At 37.7% G+C, this 20223-nt stretch overlaps 1 protein-coding gene across 1 annotated transcript in view; it reads left to right on the top strand.

The window, feature by feature from the left end:
• The window catches only part of LOC103181151 (calcium/calmodulin-dependent protein kinase type IV), a 96046-nt gene that overhangs the window by 71338 nt on the left and 4485 nt on the right, over positions 1-20223 (top strand). The window contains exons 6-10 of the mRNA XM_042333928.1: positions 2430-2520; positions 5078-5152; positions 14152-14227; positions 14486-14612; positions 17273-17425. Of these exons, the coding sequence (XP_042189862.1) occupies positions 2430-2520; positions 5078-5152; positions 14152-14227; positions 14486-14612; positions 17273-17425 (522 nt within the window). The remainder of the gene's footprint in view (positions 1-2429; positions 2521-5077; positions 5153-14151; positions 14228-14485; positions 14613-17272; positions 17426-20223) is intronic.

Here is a 20223-nt window from a genome sequence, read left to right as displayed (position 1 = left end):
TCAGGTCAAATATTTAATCCTCAGAGAAACCAGATACTTCAATCTGTCAATCTCAATTATGATGGGTTACTTCAGTTCTTAGCTCAACACTTAGGTGGAGTTCCTTATAACATACCACCAAGGGATTCATAGAATCAAGAAAAATTAGCTTTACCATCTCAACGTGTTACCTAATACATGTCCATTGAAGGTTAATGATATGTCAGTGGCTGTTGAAAATACTGTGTCCAAGCCACACCTATTCTCTTGGCTGTTTGGGTATGAGAATATGAATATGAAAATATCTAAACAAGGACAAATAGGCAACTGTGTAATCTGTCAACAATAATACTGATCCATTAATACTAAGATATTAGTTTTTTTTAGGTACTTATGATATTGCAGCTCTCTCAGAATTATACTACATTAATCCAGCATTTTAGAAAAGACAACAATGATGTTTTAAACTTCACAAAACTGTGGCTTGGGATGTTTTACCAGGCTATATGTACAATTTTCCTCACAGTGAAACAAAGCCTGACATCATTGTATTTCAGATCATGTGATACAATACACATAGAAAACAGAAATACCCAAGTCTACAGTGCAGAAAGAAGCCATTTGGCCCATCGAGTCTACAACGCCTTACAGAGCAAGGAGATCACTTCAAACCCACTGCCCCACCTTAGCCCAAACTCCTTCAAGCCGCTCTCTTTCATATCCCCTGTCTGGCCCGCCCCACATCGACAGTCGGCCTTCAGCCTCTCTGCCCCCACCCTCTGGAACTCCCACATTTCCTTTGCATCTCTCCCTCCCTTGCCTCCTTCAAGGCACGCCTCAAGACCCTCCTTTTTCAACGTGCCTTCAGCCACCCTCCTCCCCAACCCCCCAACTCCTAATCCCTGATTGTTCAGCGCCTTGGGCTGTTCTCCTGACATGAAAGGCTATTTACAAATGTAATTTTGTATTGTATTGTTTATGCCTGTCTACTTCTCTGTTGAAAGCCACAACAGACATCATCTACCATCCTACCCAGCAGGGCATCGTCTATTTGCACCAAATTGCTGTTTTAGTTAAATAGATTGGAATAAGCGTCCTCTACATTTGACCTGTGCACAGTGTGCAGTATAATGCAAAGTGGAGTACGTTCCAAGGATGTAACACATCTTGGGGTGAGATTACAGTCATGAACCGCTCGACTATTGCTCTCGTGGTTTATGATGTTATCTCAACCTTTTTGTGTTGCTACCATGTAAATTGTTAAAGGCACCTGGAGGTCGTCATAAATTACAACTCAAGCTCTGATGAGTGTCAACTGTCATCAATTGTCATCGAACATGCCACTAAATGTTATTGTATTTGGTATAATTTTCTCATTGGAATGTTACAGTCAAATCAATTTTTGCCATTCACTCTTCAACATAGGCAATAAGGCCACTGTTTCTTTTTGATTTGTCCATTATGTTACAGGAACCTTAGGGGAATTACATACGACTTATAATACTAGTGCAATATTGTAACATCCTCTGCTGATAGTTGTACAACAATATACTGTTTTATATGTAAAACTCCTGTATATTATTATTATTAGTCCTGTTGTGCACTTTTTCATTTCAGTTCCCCTGATAAATGTCACTAAATCTGTATAAAAATCAATTGTCTTTCTTAGTAAAACAATCTATTATAGCAGGAAAAATTAAGTCATTTATTGCACATTAATATATACAAGTTGCAAAAGGTGTCAATCTGACTCAGTCGGTATCACTCTCGCCTTTGAATTGTGGGTTGTCAGAACTCATATAGTCTATGCTGACACGTCATTGAAGTGCTGGTGGTTTGCTGCATTGTTGGAGGTGCCATACTTCAGATAAGAAATGAAACTGAGATCTGCTTCGCCTGTTCAGGTGTCCATAAAAGATCCCATAGCAATATTTAAAATATAAGGAAGTTTCTCTTGATATCCTAGCCAAGATTCCCCCAAATTGGTTATTCACTTCATCACTGTTAGTGGAACATTGTCATGTGCTAACTGGCTCCCACATTTGCCTTCAGAATACATAGCAACTTCACTTTGCAGTATATCCAGCAAAGCCTTTTCAAACATTCTCTTAGCATTAAAGGCTTGATATCAAATGCAAGGATTATATTATTATAAAATAGGATATACATTAAGGAAATTCAGTATAGAGGAAATTTAAGCTCAGAGGGTTTGTATAAATCCATTAAAATAAAACATACAATTATAATCTTTTATAGACATATGTTCATTCTTATTTACTTCTGACCATAATCATATTTTACCTGAATGATTCTTAACTATCTACTATTTTGTGGGTTAAAATAAGAAATGTGTTAATTATAGCACTTGTGGTGATTAGCCAACAAGCACCATGTGTCAGTTGGTAAATAACATTTATTTCTTATTCTTCATTCTGTTGTCTCCTATTTAGTATCTGCATGAAAATGGAATTGTTCATCGTGATCTCAAACCAGAGAATCTTCTGTATGCCACTCCTACACCAGATGCACTGTTAAAAATAGGTATGTCGTGTAAACATTTTCTGCGAATTGAGGAGACTGATGGCATTAAATCAAAAAAAGACTATCTGCTTTTCCTTCTTGCATATAGCTTACATTTTAGCAGATAATTGATGTGCAGCTTATGGTATAATCAAATCCATCTATTTATAGTTAATAAAGAAGCATTATGTGCATTATTCAAAAAAGTGAAAAAGTAACATGATTCACTTTAAATAGATCTTTATAGACCAGGGTGGGAGTTGTTATAATTTTAAAAACTAAATTAGCACTGCTCGCTGCTAAGTCATGAATAATTGTTGAAACTCAATATTTTGTTCTGACACAAGCCGGAAGTGATGCAGCGCTTTGTAATTTGAGAATAGATGATCTGATGCATTTACTCTAGTAATTGCAGAGGCAGACGAAAGCTTCCATAGCAAACACCTATAAAATAATTTGGAAGGAATGGTAGCTGACATTTTAGCATCTCAGAGTGAAAACCCAATTTCTTTCATTTTCATAAAAACAAGCCATTTTAAAATTTCCAGTAAATTTCAACCTTGTGATTTTTTTTAATGCAAAGGGATGTGTTTTGTTAGCATGTGAATTAGTGATTTATATTATAAATTACTGCTTTCTATCTGCCCCACTGCAGAAACAATATTTTTTGGGAAGTGTGTTTACCAAATGAAGACAAAACCAAATTTCAAGATGTTTCACTTTTGTGAATTCCTTGACCATTTCTTATATGATGATTAAACTTAGTGGTTCTGTATCTATGACAACTGTTTTTCCATTCGGCCGCTCAAATTCAGATTATTCACTCAATGGGCATTCTGGCATCCTTGAGAGAGAAGAATGCCATCCTTGACTAGATGATCTCCGGAGGGGAATGCAAGAAACTCCCTATAGTGATCATGCTAGGAGTGATATTAATGGCCTTTGTAACAATCTGATTGAGATAGTCCACTCCTCCCGGTTTATTATGCAAGTTAGTAGGAAAGCAGTGGGATAGTTTCAGAGAGAAAATAGGAAAAAATAGTGCAAAGTGTTTTTCAGTTTAGAAATTATGAATTTGTGCACTGGCACAATATTATTTTCTCAGTAATACATTTCATATTAGTTCTATTCAACTCACTGTTTTTGATCGCCACCATTAATCCTTCACTTTGAATAACCTTGTGCATAAGCAACACTGGCACATTCAATATTGTGTCCTCACTGTTGGCCCAAAAGTGCATGAAATACTAAATTAAACCACCCAGAACAATGACAATATATGTTGTAAAGGAATAGGTTATATCCTTTTACTTCAAAGCTGTTCAAACTAATCTTGAGACTCAGATGATGGTGATTATAAGATACTCTGTCTTCATTTAAACCTCTCAATTACAATATTGCTTTGAATCACTCCTAGGTCACATTGCTCTAGGTTTTGCAGTTTGTAATTTAAACTGATCAATATTTTAATTATAAGAATTAATTCTTTATCAAGTTCAGAAAGTGCCTTGTTAATCTTCACAAAATTATTTTTAGCAGGCAGATTAAACCTTAGGTAGTGCGGAAGAGTTGCTTTGAGTTCAGTGCCCAACATATGTCCCCACTGAAACCAGGCAAAACTCATTGCACATAAAATTGACAAATTTATAAAACACAAAATAATGCAGATGCTGGAAATCTGAAACAAAAACAGAAGTCGCTGGTAACACTCAGCAGGTCAGGCAGCCTTTATGGAGAAAGGAAAGTAAGTCAACATTTCGGGGCCAATATCCTTTGTCAGAACTTGGGTATGTTGGGAGAGAGAGGCTTTTAAGAGCTAACAGAGAGGGGGGAGGCAGGACAAAGGGGAAAATGAGGTAGAGGACAGGGGATGATGGGTTAAACAAATATGTCAGACAGCACTTATACAACCCTGTTACTACCCCGGTGTGAAGCCTGTAAATTGATCAAAAGCATTCCAGCTGCTCATCCTTCAGAAATGTTTCAAAATCAGTTTCATAATAAATATAATAATAATAGTTCTTGTATTTGATATAGCACTTCATCACACCGTTGAGACATCTCAAAGCACTTCTCAGAATACACTGGAAAGTGGAGTGAATGTAGTTTGTTGATGAGACGCGGCAGCCAATTGCGAAGCAGTATGCAACTAACAGTCGTGGATTGAGTTACCAAATTTTTTTGGGGGGAAGGATTATTACCCCCGTAAAGCAATCCGCCAATCGACCAACAACCGGGTTGCTACTCACTAGGTAAACAGAGGTGTGTGAAGTAAGGAACTTGCCTTAGGTTTTGCCCTGCCTGGGAATCGAACCCGGGCTGTCCCTCTCGCTTACAAGTCGAGCGAGCTATCCGCTATACTACAGAACTCCACTGTAGGTTTCAAGATGGTTCCATCGTGATTTGGGGTGGAAAATAGTCATCCCAGGCCAACCCAACCTCACCCTGCTCTCCCAATCCAGCAAGATGTTACCTTACAGACGAATACAGCTTAATTTAATGTTTAAGAAACAAATGCGGCATAAGTACCACAAGTATAAGGACTATTGAATCAAAAACTATTTTTATTTCTTTTTAGCTGATTTTGGTCTTTCCAAAATTATGGATGAACAAGTGACCATGAAGACGGTATGTGGAACTCCAGGATATTGTGGTAGGTTTCCTCCTGGTTAAATATTTGTTTTCAGGCATGATTTCACCCCCTGTAAGATGGGAGTTAAGTATTTGTACAATTCAGACTCAATGTGGAGAACTTCCTTAGATCACATGAAAAGATATTTCAAACCAATCCCTTAATGGAGTAGTAAGGAAATGATGCAAGACCCACTAGACAAGGCTTAAATAGATGGGCTGTTTCCATTTATTGGTCAATCCAAAATGAGGGGGCATAAATATAAGATAAATAGTAGTAGATCTTCATGCAGAATGAGAATGTGGAACTCGCTGTCGGAAGTTGTGGTTGAAGCAGAAAGCATCATTGTATTCAAGAGGAAACGATGCAGATATAATGGAGAAGGGAATACAGAGGTATGAGTAGAGAGTCAGACTAGTTGAGCTGAATGGCCTGTTTTCTTGCTGAATCATTCGATGCAATTCTATGTAACTAGATTTACCAGAAGAATTAATGCCTCAGTACATAATAATAATAATTTCAGTGACCTTACACATTTTCCACAAATGTGAAATTTGGAAAATGGTGGGGTACACACAACAATTGTTCCACCATTTATATGATAAAGTGGTATATCGTAGCCAGAGCAACATATGGGAGTTTGTGAATATATATTAGAATCTGAACATCTGGCAAAGATATAGCAGCTGTGTACTTGTAACCATGGAAACAAGAGAATTTGACAAATGCTAGGATACTGCAGAATGCAAAGACCAGATTATACACGATTTGTTCCCTTTTGGAACATACATTTTTTTGAAGTCCAATACAGATATTAAATTTCTTGCTGTAGCCAGCTTTTGGTCAATTTAGGGGTTTTATTCAATTTTAGACACTCTAGGAGTTACCTAATGGACGCACTCTCTCATACCATTCAGGGACATTAAGTTTGAGTTCTGTTTGTGCACTGAAAAATTGCTGCTGCTTCTACATTTTTCTGATCTTCTTGCCTTCCTCTGTGGTTTGTGAGCTTTCATACAGCAGCTTAAGCTCTCTAAGCTATCACCAGTCCATAATCGACTCATATTCCTGGCTAAAGAAAATATTATTAGGCTTCAGTGGAAATGTTTGAGAAAGTATAAAAAACAAAGTTTTATAATGTGTACCAAGCATGCAATTCCCTCATAATTTTGCTTCAGAAATTCAAAATGATTTTTTTATAATAAGTAGTAATAATAATAATAATAATAATAATCCTTGCATTTGATATAGCGCTTTTCACGTCGGGAGGACGTCCCAAAGCGCTTCACAGAACACACTGTAAAGTGAACTGACTGTATATTTGTGGGCGAACGCGGCAGCCAATTGCACACAGCAATGTCCCACAAACAGTCGTAGATTGAAAATGACCAATTTATTATTGTTTTTGGTTTTGGAGGGATTATTATTATAGTAGTCTGGACAATGATTGTTCCATGTCCTGGACATTTGTTTTCTGATTTGCCACTACGTACATCACTAACAACATGCTAAGAAAAGCAGGGAAATTGTGACATTGCTAATATTTTGGGAAATGATCTTGGTACAGTTGAAGATTGAGGACCTATTTTATTTTGGATTTGAAATTCACAAAAAAGTTGTTTGTTTCAGTCAGGAGCCAATTAGTCATTTCTGGTTGTAATGGTGTGAAGTGGCGAGGAATTTACAGAAGTGTGATTTACAATAAGATTGCTTGCCCGGAACACATTTCTTGCAGCAGTTCCTGGCCCCTGCTGGTTTCTGCAACAGTTTTCTTGCAGCTAATTCATCAAAAGGTTCAGGATGACTTCTAATAACATTATTATAATGTAGAAATACATCTATTCAAACCAGCACAGCAATACGTGAAGCTCCCAGTGCTGTTGATATGCCTTGGGGTGGATTCTACATCAACCTCAGCAACAATCATATGCATATAAGAAAACTCCATGGCTAGCATGTTCAGACTGAGGGTTGTGCACTGCTAAAACAAAAAACAATGGCAGACTATCAGCCATTTAACTCCAGTTGCCTGCTTTATCCTATACACGTGCTCTATGTTCTAAAATGAGTGTGTGTTTAATAATGACCTCCCCTTCAGCTTTGTATTGTACAAGACATACCTCACCACTAACTGCCCCACACTTGCTGCAGGGAGTACAGAGATGGGGAAACATTCCCACATATTTTAGTCGTGCCTGTGGGCTCAGTAGTTCTGGTCTAGGGATTTTCTTAAAATCATCCTATTACAGGGGCTACAATAGAACCCAATCTATTAAGGTGTATGCTCTGGGTCTCTGTAAAGTTACAGATGGACCCTTGGCTGTTTCATTGATCTCCTGTTGTTTGCAGCCCACCAGTGTTTTTAGTGTTCAGGCTCCAGTTAGCAATGTTTCCACTGTCCATCTGCGAAAAACAACTAAGGAAATAATATGTTAGAAAAATATTGCTTTCTTTCTGTGGGATTCATCACAACCAAGTTTCCCCTTCCTCTATTTCTATGTGAGACAGCGGCCCTTGAGAGATTGGCTTCTATCAAAGGCGCTGGAAGCAATGTGAGGTTGATCCCGAAGTTAAAGGAATGAGCCATGAGCAATGATTAGACAAGCCAGGGCTCTTCAGGCTTGAAAAGACATGTCTCAGAGTGTAGCTTATAGAGTTATTCAAGATTTTACGTGGAATTGAGAAAGTAAACCCAGAACAATACTTTTGGATGCACCAAGACAGGAAAACGAGAGGACACAGGTTTAGGATTGCAAACGGGAATTTCAGGTCAGACACTAGGAGGGTAGTGCCCAGAGGGTAATTAATGACTAGAAGATGGGTGAGACCTGGACTCATTTAAAAAAATTGTGATGGGAAGCTCATAGGGTGGGCAATCTGGAAGGTTGAGATCAAATGGGCTTAATGACTTTCTTTATCCAAACCTCTTTTGTGATCTTGTGAACTGATGGTCTGTTTCTGTTGCCACCCAAAGACTATTAGAAACACATAAACTTTGGTTGTTCTGTGCTGATCTTAGTCTCTAAACCACATGTTTGTGTGAAATGTATCTCTATCTCCACATGCTGCTCAGGACCCAAGTTTTCCACATCTCTATGTCTTATTTTTTTAAAACTTATTTTTTGTTTTCACTCTTCCCTTCATTCTCTTTTTTCTGATTTCTCAGTTTTTTAATTATTCTTGTTAATTTGAAAGTACTATAACAATTAAAAAATAATTGGATTCCTTTTTTGTTCAGTGCCTTGGGACGTCCTCCTGACATGAAAGGCGCTATACAAATGTAATCTTGTTATTGTTGTTCCAATGAATTCTGTGCCTGTGAATTCTGTCCGATACCTCTCTCCGAAAACCGCTGAAACCCTGTTCCATGCCTTTGTCAACTCTCGGCTGGAATATTCTAATGCCCTCCTCGCCGGCCTCCCATCCACTACCATCCATAAAATCCAGATTATTCAAACCTCTGCCGCCTGCATTCTCACCCATATGAAACTCCGCTCCCCGATCACCCCAGTCCTTGCCAGACTGCACTGGCTGCCTGTCCCAGAGAGGATCAACTTCAAAATCCTCACCCTTGTCTTCAAATCCCTCCACTCCTCTGCATCCCACTCCCTCTCTGACTTCTCTCCTCAAAACAATACCCGTTGCCTTCATTCCTCTGGGTCTGGCCTCCTCCTTGTCCCCAAAGTTCTCCGCTCCACCCTTGGCGGCCGTGCCTTCAGCCACTATGCCCCAAAGCTCTGGAACTCCTTTCCTCACTCCCTTCGCCTTGGCCCTCTCTTCCGATTTTCAGGTCTCTGCTGAAGACCTTTCTTTTCCACCGCGCCTTTGGTCACCTTCTTCCCCCTCCCCCTGGCTCGGCCCTGGGATCCGTTACTGTGAAGCGCTGTGAGAAGCCATCCGGCGTGGAGGGCGCTATATAAATTCAAATTGTTGTTGTTGAATTGGCTTCAACCAATCAAAGTTACTTGTGTTACAAACTGGCCACAGTGTTTGCCTATATAAGAACATTCATTACTGATCTTTTATTATCAGTTGATTAATACAATACAAAATGACATTTGTAAAGTGCCTTTCTCTGTTCTACCAAAAGGATGTTAACAAAAGAGCATAGTTTATATAAGCCAATATTTTCTTCTGCCACAAATGTGAAGAAATTTGTAGCACCCAGAAGCATTGGAGGACAATTATTATTTTAAACAAAGCTCTTCACCATCCATTACTGCCTGACAATATAATTATTCTCTCCTGGTTTACTCTGATCAACCCTAAAGTATTAAATGCATTTGAAATAGAAAGTGCTTCATTCCAGAGTAATGTAGTAACACATTCTCGTATCTAGGCGACAGAGTGAGCAGAATATTTAACACTTTACAACCCTGAACTTACTTTCAGATGTTTCCTTTAATTTGGTCTGAAACTGTGCAGCCGTCAAGTACGAGAGGATTAAATGCAACCTTCTATCCTATTAAGAATTTATTTAAAAAATGTGCAAAACTAAGCTAATGAAGAACCCACAATAAAAACACAAATAAGTGATGAGTCATTCATTATGTTAATGAATACATAATTGAAGCAGCTTTATAAATGTTAAGCAATAGCCGTTATTCAATTTTTATCTCGGGTTGAAAGCTATTAATTGTTGAGTGATTACATGGAGCATCCAGAGAGTAAGGAGCTCCAAGAGGCAATGAGAAGAAAACTGTCTGTCTGTCCAAGCAGGGCAAGGTGCAGATGTTTACTTTGAGGGAAGGGAATTTTAACCAGGCTTATATTTATTAATTACATTTATAAGACAGACATTTTTTCTTATTCAACTTTCAAATTGGGATACGTTCTCACCAGAGGTACAATTCTGAGACCTAAAATTGCTATCTTAAACATGTAACTTTCCGATGAGCATTACATTGTTTCCACAACAGAGAAGAGATACCCATACTTACTAACCCAAACTTAAGATACTTTTTATATCAAGGGGAGATGAGCATTGTTTTCCAAAGATTTCTAGTTATGTTGCTAAAGCATTGATATGGTGTCTTGGGCAAAAGCATTATTAGTTTTTACAAGGAAGGCCTACTAAATAAGCTAAGGTAATGTTACAGTCTTTAGTACAGTGAAAAATGTTTCTGTGAGCTCAATAATGTTGAGCTATCCAGATATCCTCGATGCCCTTCAGAGACTTGGAGCAAAAAAATCAGCCCTGGTTTCTCACAAATTTTAAGCCAAAAATTATTTTGTGCAGAACTTTTTCTCACCTGTCCCTTTTTTATCTAGTTATGCTTGTCAATCAGTGGTGTAAATAAATTATGATATACCTTTTTCAAATCTGATCAGCAATGTTTGGTCAAAAATATCCCTCCAGAATCAGGCAAATACATACAAGTACTACAACTTAAAGTAATTTAATAATTGTATTTATTTTCTCTACCTATTGTACCGATAAACTACATTTTCTTTTCAAAGTTTCTTTTATTTTAGGTTTGCTTCAAAGGCACATTTTTATTGGAATGTTAATGTGCACTTTCGAAGAAACACCGTTTCTATTTTCAGATCACGTTGTGTTTATTGCCTTTTTTGATATTACTTTGAATATCAGAACTGTTATGTGGCCTGCCAGAACTTGTTCTAACTTGGATGTTTCTGAAAGTGTTTCCTTTTTAACTAATTTTATCTCTACAACTTCCTGGTTTCTGCTGTGTGCTTGCACCTGGCTGATGTAGTGGTCACATGTTAAACTCTATCTTTGATATTCTTAGGCTAGACACAGTTTCTGCTTAGACATTTTAATCACTTAACACTGTTTATTTAAGGGGCTTTCCGAAATAGACTTGTTTTTTATTCATGTGTTTAGTTTTTCATATTGAACATTTTCTGAAATTGTACAAAATCTGGTACTGTACATTATACTTCATGTTATTTCATAGTTTGGTGCAATATGTATATAGCTTGTTTGGTGCTTACTCCTCCTGGTTTTTGGAGAGCCCTTGGGTAGTTTACTGAATTGTGTAAGATTTTTGAAAGTTTGTTTTTAATGTTGTTAGGAGTTTGTTGAGCAACTATCTCATTGATAACGCCAAAAATTTAAACTCCTGATTCTGGAGATCTTCCTGGAAAGTGGGTTTGCTATTTTTGTTAGCATCCCTCCGTTTGTTCACCTACAAAATGCACAGTCACTACACTTACAGTAAAACCAGTGAGGCAATTTGAGACTTACTCTGGTCGTGAAAGCCACTGTATCAAATTGCATGGATGAATATTATTGTATACGGAGAGGAGCGTATAGTTAGACTTCACATCACTGTTACTGTGAATAAAGCAGCTTCACCTCAGCATTACAATAATACTAATCATTACATTTGATAGAGTGCCTTTCATGTTTGGAGGTTGTCTCAAAACACTTCACAGGATATATTGCTAAAACAGTAATAAATAATAAAATGGATTAATCGTGTATCTTGTGGGAAAGTTATGTATAGTATTAGAGTACAGCCGGGATCTGAATATCAGTGGTGCAACTCGTTAAATGGGCGGAACAAACAATCCTTACTTTCCATCTTAGATTATTCATTGATCAATACACAGCTATCTGCTTATCAAGTGCTAGTGAAAGCAGTGGAGCATTGGATTTCCATTCAGAGGAGCCTGTATTCAAACCTACACATTGGTTAATGTTAAACTCAACCACTTTCTTTGCATACATTTTGCCAATTGTTAGCCAGATGGCTATGTGCTCTGTAGGTTGAGCTTCTAAACAGAAGCCATGTGCTCTAAAATTATAGGAGTTTCCCTGCCTCTTACTGGTTCATTCTTCACACACAGATTAGACGATCTTAAATTGTCATAAAACACTTTTCCCTTCCAGCCAGAGGATTGGTCTCACTGTCAGTGAAATTGTGCATTGACACTGATTGAACTATCTATATTAGCTGAAGGTGCACCAAAACACATCGACTAAAATATGAAGGGAAAATTATAAACAGAATCCATGTGAAGTGCTCAGTTGCCAACTCAGTAACACCTAACGAGTGCGTAAATTATTTATTTTTTATTTAAAGAGCATAAAACATGCATGAAGGTACAAGTGCATTTATAAAATGAGGGCCACAGGTTTGAATATTATCAACAGCTGCAGATTACGTTTGTGAAATATTTACAATTCCACCAAAAATAGAATTTGTTCAGTTTTAAATTGTCAAAAAAAATTGTTACAATTTCAACAAAGCTAAGTTTCAGGTAGAAATTCATTATATTTTTCAAAAGCAAGAATTCAAGAATCTGATGAAAAAGTACTTTAGGTTTTGTTGGGAAAGGGAATTAAAATGAAAATAATTTACCATTGGTCTCCTGTTACTATTGATACCAGATATGTCTGGCACAATATAAGCATGCTATCTGTTTGCATTGCAAGATATATTTACACACCATTACTGTACCTATTTTGATCCCTTGCTCAACACTGGGTTTTGCTCCTTAATCCCAGAAATCCAACGTCCGGGCCAGATGGTTTTGAAAACTTATCAGCTCATACACTGACCCTGAAAGGAGCAGTAATAAAATGATTGAAATGTCAGAATGATTTAAGAGAACCACATACAACTAAAGCAAACAAGATTTTAATTGAAAATGCAAATGGTAAACAAAGCCATTAATCCTTATTTCCCCATTCTAGTTTCACACTTTTTATCTGTCAAATTGTTTAACTGTATTTTAAAATGTTGCTTCAAACATGAAGGACAAGTTGTTGTTGTACTTCCCACCCTTTCTAACCTTCAGTTTCCATTATCTTTAAAATGGTTTACTTACTTAGTTTTGACTTTCTCTTGGGTTTTTATCAGCCTCGTTGGAGACGGCAGCAAGTTTTTAAAAATGTTTTTGTTGGCTGTAATCCATCTTGCTTGCCCACACCACATTCTAAAATGCTTTGATAAGGTTAACATAAATAGGTTATAAAATAATAATAATAATCCTTGATTTTGATATCGCGCCTTATCATGTTTTCTGGACATCTCAAAGTGCTTCACAGACTAAACTATAAAGTGAATTGACTGTATATTCTGTGTGCGAACCTCAGCAGCCAATTGTGCACAGCAGTGTCTCACAAATAGTAGTGGATTGAATGACCAATTTAATCTGCCAATTGACTAACTGTCCAATTAATCCTCCAGTGATCCACCAATTGACTAACCACCGTGTTCCTACTTACTGCTAGGTAAACAGAGGAGTGTGAGTAAGGAAACTTGCCCAACTTTTCGCTCTGCCTGGAATCGAACCCATGTCCTCTTGCTTACAAGGCGAGCGCTCTAACCACTAAACTACAGGACTCTACTATAGCTTACTTCCGCTAGTTGGAGGGCCCAGAAGTAACTAGAGGATCTAAAAGAGAATTTAGGAGAAACTACTTCACGCAGAGGATTGTAAGATTGTGGAACTCACTGCCTGAAGTGGCGTTTGAATTATTTAGTATAGAAGCATTCAAAAGGAAGCTAGACTTTCACATGAGGCAGAGGAGAATGGAAGGGAATGGGAGGTAGTAAGGAAAGGAAAGGGTGAAAACTCCCGCTCTCACCAGGTTTCCTGCGGGGTACCCCAAGGATCCATCCTTGCCCCCCTCCATCTTTGTAATGTGCCCCTTCCCCACTAACTGAAATCCACATGTCAATTATTGACTTGGTTGCACCAGGTTAATTTTTGAACAGATGATGGATTTCCAAGAGAATAAAGAAACAAGGTAAGATCTGCCTCCGTGCCCATAAATATCTATCCCTGGACATATTTCAGAGTGCACTGTAAACAGGTGTACAATGAAATCTGATTTTAATGTCTCTTAAATCAGTGAATTACAATAATTTGGATCCCCTTTGAATGATTTCCAAAATCATCTCAGATAGCACTTCCGTAGGAGAATGCTGTGTTTTGTTTATAACCAATTTTAGCTCAGATGATTATTATTTCACAGCTGCTGATCTTAGCACTGCCTCGTTTTATTTTAACTCTAATCTTTGTTTTCATTCTTTGAATCCCAGCCCCTGAAATTTTACGAGGCTGTGCGTATGGTCCAGAGGTTGACATGTGGTCAGTGGGAGTCATCACCTACATACTGTAAGCATTTTACAGTACATTTTGTGGTTCCTTTTTCATTCTATACTATATTACTTTGTATTGTTAAAGAATAGTAATTGTATGAGCAGACCATTGCAATAACATAACAATATAATATAATGGAACAAGCCTACATTTGTGTTTAATGCAGTACCTAGTATAAATTCAAAACTAATAAGTCACAAGTATCCTGGTTTCTTGAAGTAGTATATGTCAACAACAGGAAGAATGACTGACCTATCCTTATTTCTTTGTCAGACTCTGTGGCTTTGAACCATTCTACGATGAAAGGGGAGATCAATATATGTTTAAGAAGATCTTGAACTCTGACTATGACTTTGTCTCCCCCTGGTGGGATGATGTTTCTCTTAATGCAAAGGATTTGGTAAGTGGGACAATGGGATCTGTCCTTCTGCACTATACAGCCATGTAATACAGGTAGTTCTACCCAACAAATGCAGAAACTCATGTTTATATTCTGTTTATATATAAGAACATAAGAATTAGGAGCAGGCGTAGGCCATTCGGCCCCTCGAGCCTGCCCCGCCATTCGATAAGATCTTCTGACCTAACTCTAATTACTTGCCCTATCCCCATGTCCCCTAATCCCTCTATTTTTTAAAAATCTCATCAGTGTCAGCCTTGAAGATGTTCAAGGACTAAGTATCTACAGCCCTCTGAGTGAAGAAATGTTTCCTCAACTCTGTTCCAAAAGGCTGACCCTTAATTTTAAGACTGTGACCCCTGGTTATAGATTCTCCTACCAGGGGAAACAGACCCTCAGTGTCTACTTTATCCAGCCCTTTAAGAATATTATATGTTTCAATAAGATCTCCACTAATTCTTCTGTACTCTAGAGAATATAGCCCTAGTTTATTCAGCCTATCCTCATAGGTCAGTCCCCTCATCCCAGGAACTAACCGAGTGAATCTATGCTGCACCCCCTCTCGGGCAAGTATGTCCTTTTTTAAATAAGGAGACCAAAACTGCACACAATACTCTAGGTGTGGTCTCACCAAAGCCCTATACAGTTGCAGCAAGACTTCCCTACTCTTGTACTCTAAACCTTTTGCAATGAACGCTAACATGCCGTTCGCCTTCTTAGTTGCTTGCTGCACCTGCAAACTAACTTTTTGAGACTGGTGTACAAGGACACCCAAATCCCTCTGCACACTAACACTATCTAATCTCTCCCCCTCTAGAAAATAATCTATTTTTCTATTTTTTCTACCAAGGTGAATAACTTCACACTTCCCCACATTAAATTCCATCTGCCACCTACTCGCCCACTCCCCGAGCCTATCTATATCCCATTGCAATCTTTTTGCATCATCCTCAGAGCTTACTCTCCCACCTAGTTTAGTGTCATCCGCGAATTTAGATACGTTACATTCAATGTCCTCGTCCAGATCATTGATGTAAATTGTAAATAGCTGAGGCCCAAGCACTGATCCTTGTGGCACTCCACTAGTCACATCCTGCCAATTCGAGAATGACCTATTTATTCCTACTCTCTGTTTTCTACCCGTTAGCCACTCTTCAATCCATGCTAATATGTTCCCATTAATCCCGTGGGCCTTAACCTTGTGCAATAGCCTGCAATATATATGTTTATATATTATATACAGTTGATGGCATCCAACTATCAATTTTTTGCACTTAGCTTAATAGTTTTTCCAATTTGGGTTTCTGCTGGTTTCTTGTGACTCACACGCTCCTGATACCATAAGAAATATAGTAGAACCCCCTCCAACGCGGCTTTGATTATAGCATGATTGGAATGTGGCCATAACATTTACTTTCCCCCAGAAATCCACGTGCCGGCTACATCGATGCTTCAGACATCTATCCAGAAGTCGGTCATTTTTTTCTTTCCAAGCACCTTTCTGCGCAAATGTACAATGAGTGTGGAGATGCTGACTGCCGATCGCATCCTGTTATAACCCTCTTGGGATTTTATGGACCTGAACTGCCGCATTATATTGGGCTGCACTGCACTAATAAGTGTGTACTAATACATATGCAGCTTGATCAAGACATTACTGCATTGTGTTTAACGTAAGGTGTATACAGCTAGCAACTCTGACACTACTTGACTAGACTATTATAACTGTACCACGTTAATGTATTTATTATCTATTTATTATAAATGTGCCTGAACCTGTTTTTTGATAAACAAAATAATTGGTGTTTAGACCTGTTTTTAGCTGATCAGATTCAATTTTTGGTCAAAAAGTAGGTTGAACAATTGAGCTATTTAATTATTAATATATTTATGCACATTTCAGCAAACCAGTTTGGGATAAATCTTGTTTTGCAAATTATTGTCTCAGTCGAGGGAGTCTAGAATTTTACTGTAACTATTTGGAGTCTAATGATTAAACCATTGAAAGCTATTTGACATAACATGCTTAATATAATATAACATGGCTAATATGTATGTTTGAAATCAGGGTCCCCTAATGGAAATCCATCATTGTGTAAATGGCTGCTAATTACCATCACCAACATTCATCTTTATTTTGTGATATAAGGAAATAATAGAACAGAGAATATTTCCTGCCAATACAGTCTCAGAAAGTGCATTCTAGATAGACCTTGTGGAAAATGACTGAAGAAATTGCCATATTTTAAAATAAATTTAAGTCCAGGAATGTAATGAAATCAGAAAATGGTAACTGTTTATCTATAAAATAAACTATTACCCATAAAGTTAATAAATGACCTCAAAAACAACTGCTTCCAGAATTTATGACACACTTTCATTTTTACATAACTCTTAATTAAAATGCCATGACCCTCATCTGCTTATTTGAAACTAATTAGCTACATTGAAGGCTATTGCCCCTTGATGAGGCCATTTCATGTATAACAATTCCTATTATACCTTCTGTACTGTTGCCTCATTTGTCTTCAGCTTCATCTGTTTCCTTATCTCATAAGACGTTTCACAGTGAGGGTTTGCAGATAATTGTGAATAGTAGCTACAAAGCTTGAACTTGAATGATGGATATTGAATAGGTTGAATTACAATTTTTGTATCAGGTCAAAAAGTTGATTCTTTCGGATCCCAAGAAACGTTTAACTACCTATCAGGCTCTACAACATCCCTGGGTAACCGGAAAAGCTACAAATTTCATACACATGGATATCGCACAAAAAAAACTTCAGGAATTCAATGCACGCCGCAAATTAAAGGTAAGAGGCAATAAATCCAAATGATTACATTTTGAATACTTTGACTTCCAACCAGGAAGCTGAGCTGCCAGTATTATTTGATTTTTAACAGATAATAATTTGAAATAGGGGTATTTAGAGGATCCAATAAAAACATTATGGTTCATCAGGACTGTCTCAGATTTAAAACAAATGATTCTCTCTTTGTCACTTCTTTCACCAAATAATGCCAGTCCAATTGGTGAATTTACCAATTATCCACTTGAACTACTGTATTTTATTCTGTACTCCATGTCTTCCCTTGTATGTGCATTATCTTATCAATGTATTTTTGGTGAATTAATGTGGAGTCCTGTAGTGTATTGGTTAGACCACTCGGCTTGGAAGTGAGAGGACCCGTGTTTGATTCCTAGCAGGGCGAAACCTTAGGCAAATTTTCTTACCCCACACGCTTCTGTTTACCTAGCAGTAAGTAGGAACTCAGTTGTTAGTCGATTGGCAGATCGCTTTCCAGGGGTAATAATCCCTTAAAAAGGATAATAATAATTTGGTCACTCAATCCATGACTATTTGTGGGACACACTGATGTACGCAATTGGCTGCTATATTTCGCCCACAAAATATTCAGTCAATTCTCTTTACATTATATTCTGTGAAGCGCTTTGAGACATTTCGATGATGTGATAAGGCACTATATCAAATGCAAGGATTATTATTATTAATTTTATTATTTTTGAAAGAATAAGTTTTCCCCTGTAATAATCCCATAAAAAATCTAATGCAATCTAATTACTTCCTCATTCCCTCAATGAGGAAAGTTTAAAGTCTTCTCTATCGCAAGACTAACTGTAAATTTTATTAGACTGTAGTCACGATTCACACTCTTGTTATAACCTGCTTTATCATTTTGATAAGATCTGATGTCAACTCTTTTCTTGTAGGTGCCCTAATTATTTGGGATCATGTGTCAATCCAGCATTACATCATAAACATTTTTACTTCTTTTATTCTCATTAAAATCCTTCCAATTCATCCCCGATCAACTGAAGTCACAACAATTGGGTTTGATCCTTCACACACACTTGTATCCTTAACTCATTTGGTAGTGCGCTCACCTTTTGAGTCAAAAATTATGGATTCAAGTCTCATGTCAGGATTTTGAGTTCACAGTTGAGCCTAACATGACAGTGTAGTGAGACCTTAAAACAAGGTTCCATCTCTCTGTTAATTACCTTCAGTTACCTATGAGACGCTTTGAAACATTTGGACACTGTAGGCATTATATCAATTGCCAGGATTCTAAAGATTATTCTATTATTCGTTTCTCCAGAAACTAATCTAATTCATTATAAAACTTAAATCTGTGCATTTAATAGTGCTACTTTCAGTTAGTTGTTGTTACATGATTCACAGTATCTAATCCAGTGCACTAACATTACAAGATGTATTTAAGGTGTATTACAGGAATTCTGTGCATTTTAGTGCAGTCGAAATTCGTGATTGACAGGCCTGTATTACATTTTAACATTCTTCATATTACATAAAATTATGCAGAGAATTTAATTTTTTTTGTCTTTCATATTTATAATGCTCATGAATATACTAAAATGTCATGACTAGCAGTAAGTTAATAACCATTTATTATTCAGGCTAGTCAGCATAGGTATAATAATCCTTGCATTTGATATAGCGTCTTATTACCTCTTCGAGACATCTCAAAGCGCTTCGCAGAATATGCTATAAAGTGAATTGACTGTATATTTTGTAGGTGTGGCAGCCAATTGCGCACAGCAGTGTCCCGCAAAAAGTTGTGGATTGAGTGACTAAATTAAAAAATTTTTTGAAGGAATTATTACTGCGGAAACGCGATCCACCAATCGACTAACAACTGGGTTTCTACTTACTGCTGGGTAAACAGAGGCGTGTGTACTAAGGAAACTTGCCCAATGTTTCGGCCTGCCGGGAATCGAACCTTGTGAGGTGACTGCTCTAACCATTAACTACAGGACTCCACCCCATACAGGTATATGGGATGAATTATAGTGTGGCCTTGTACAGTAAGACCTTATATAGTATGGCTGAAAAGAGTGTTACACACATATATTGTGTATAATTTAAATAGTTTATTTCAAGATGCCTTTATCTGGCCGCCACAGAACCAAACTATGAGCCAATTCAGTTAACATGTTGCCATTTCAAATATGATTTGACAAACTTTACTAATGCATTTGCTGACATTCTGATATCAGCTGACAAAATGACAAGTTGCCTTTACATAGCTCCCTTCACGAAGGCCCAATCGGCAATCGGCCCGCAAACCATTTCCGACTTCACTGCTTTACCTCCCAGCTGCGCCTCTCTTATGGTCGGTCTTCATGAGGCAGTGCGGAGAGTGTTAGGAAGCGAGGTGGAGTGGGAGGTATACAGCCCCCCACCAACCCACTCCCCATCGCTGCCTCAAGCCTCGTGCAACTTGGTGAGATACAGCAAGCAACAGCGGCAGGAGGAGTTTGCTATTCTAAAACTATAGAACTATGAGTCTTGGTAAGAAACACAAGGTAGAGATGGAACATAGAGGATCTCAGTGTAAGTGGGAAGTGGATTACTTGTTTATTGAAAGTAATGGAATACCTCAGTGACTTGTTGTCTTGCAAGTCATTCTGTGTTGAAGAAGTTCAGTTTGTTTTGCAATTATGGATTATTCTGTTTGGTTTTGTTGAGCATTCTCTGTAGGGGCTTCCCTATGCTGTTTTCACTTGAATACATTAAAACATTTTATGCATAGATTTCCACTTGAGATGATCAAACGTCAACAAGAC

This window comes from Callorhinchus milii, unplaced genomic scaffold (genome assembly GCF_018977255.1).
Source record: "Callorhinchus milii isolate IMCB2004 unplaced genomic scaffold, IMCB_Cmil_1.0 Scaffold1, whole genome shotgun sequence".
NCBI lineage: Eukaryota > Metazoa > Chordata > Chondrichthyes > Chimaeriformes > Callorhinchidae > Callorhinchus > Callorhinchus milii.
This window is presented reverse-complemented; position numbering and strand designations above follow the sequence as displayed.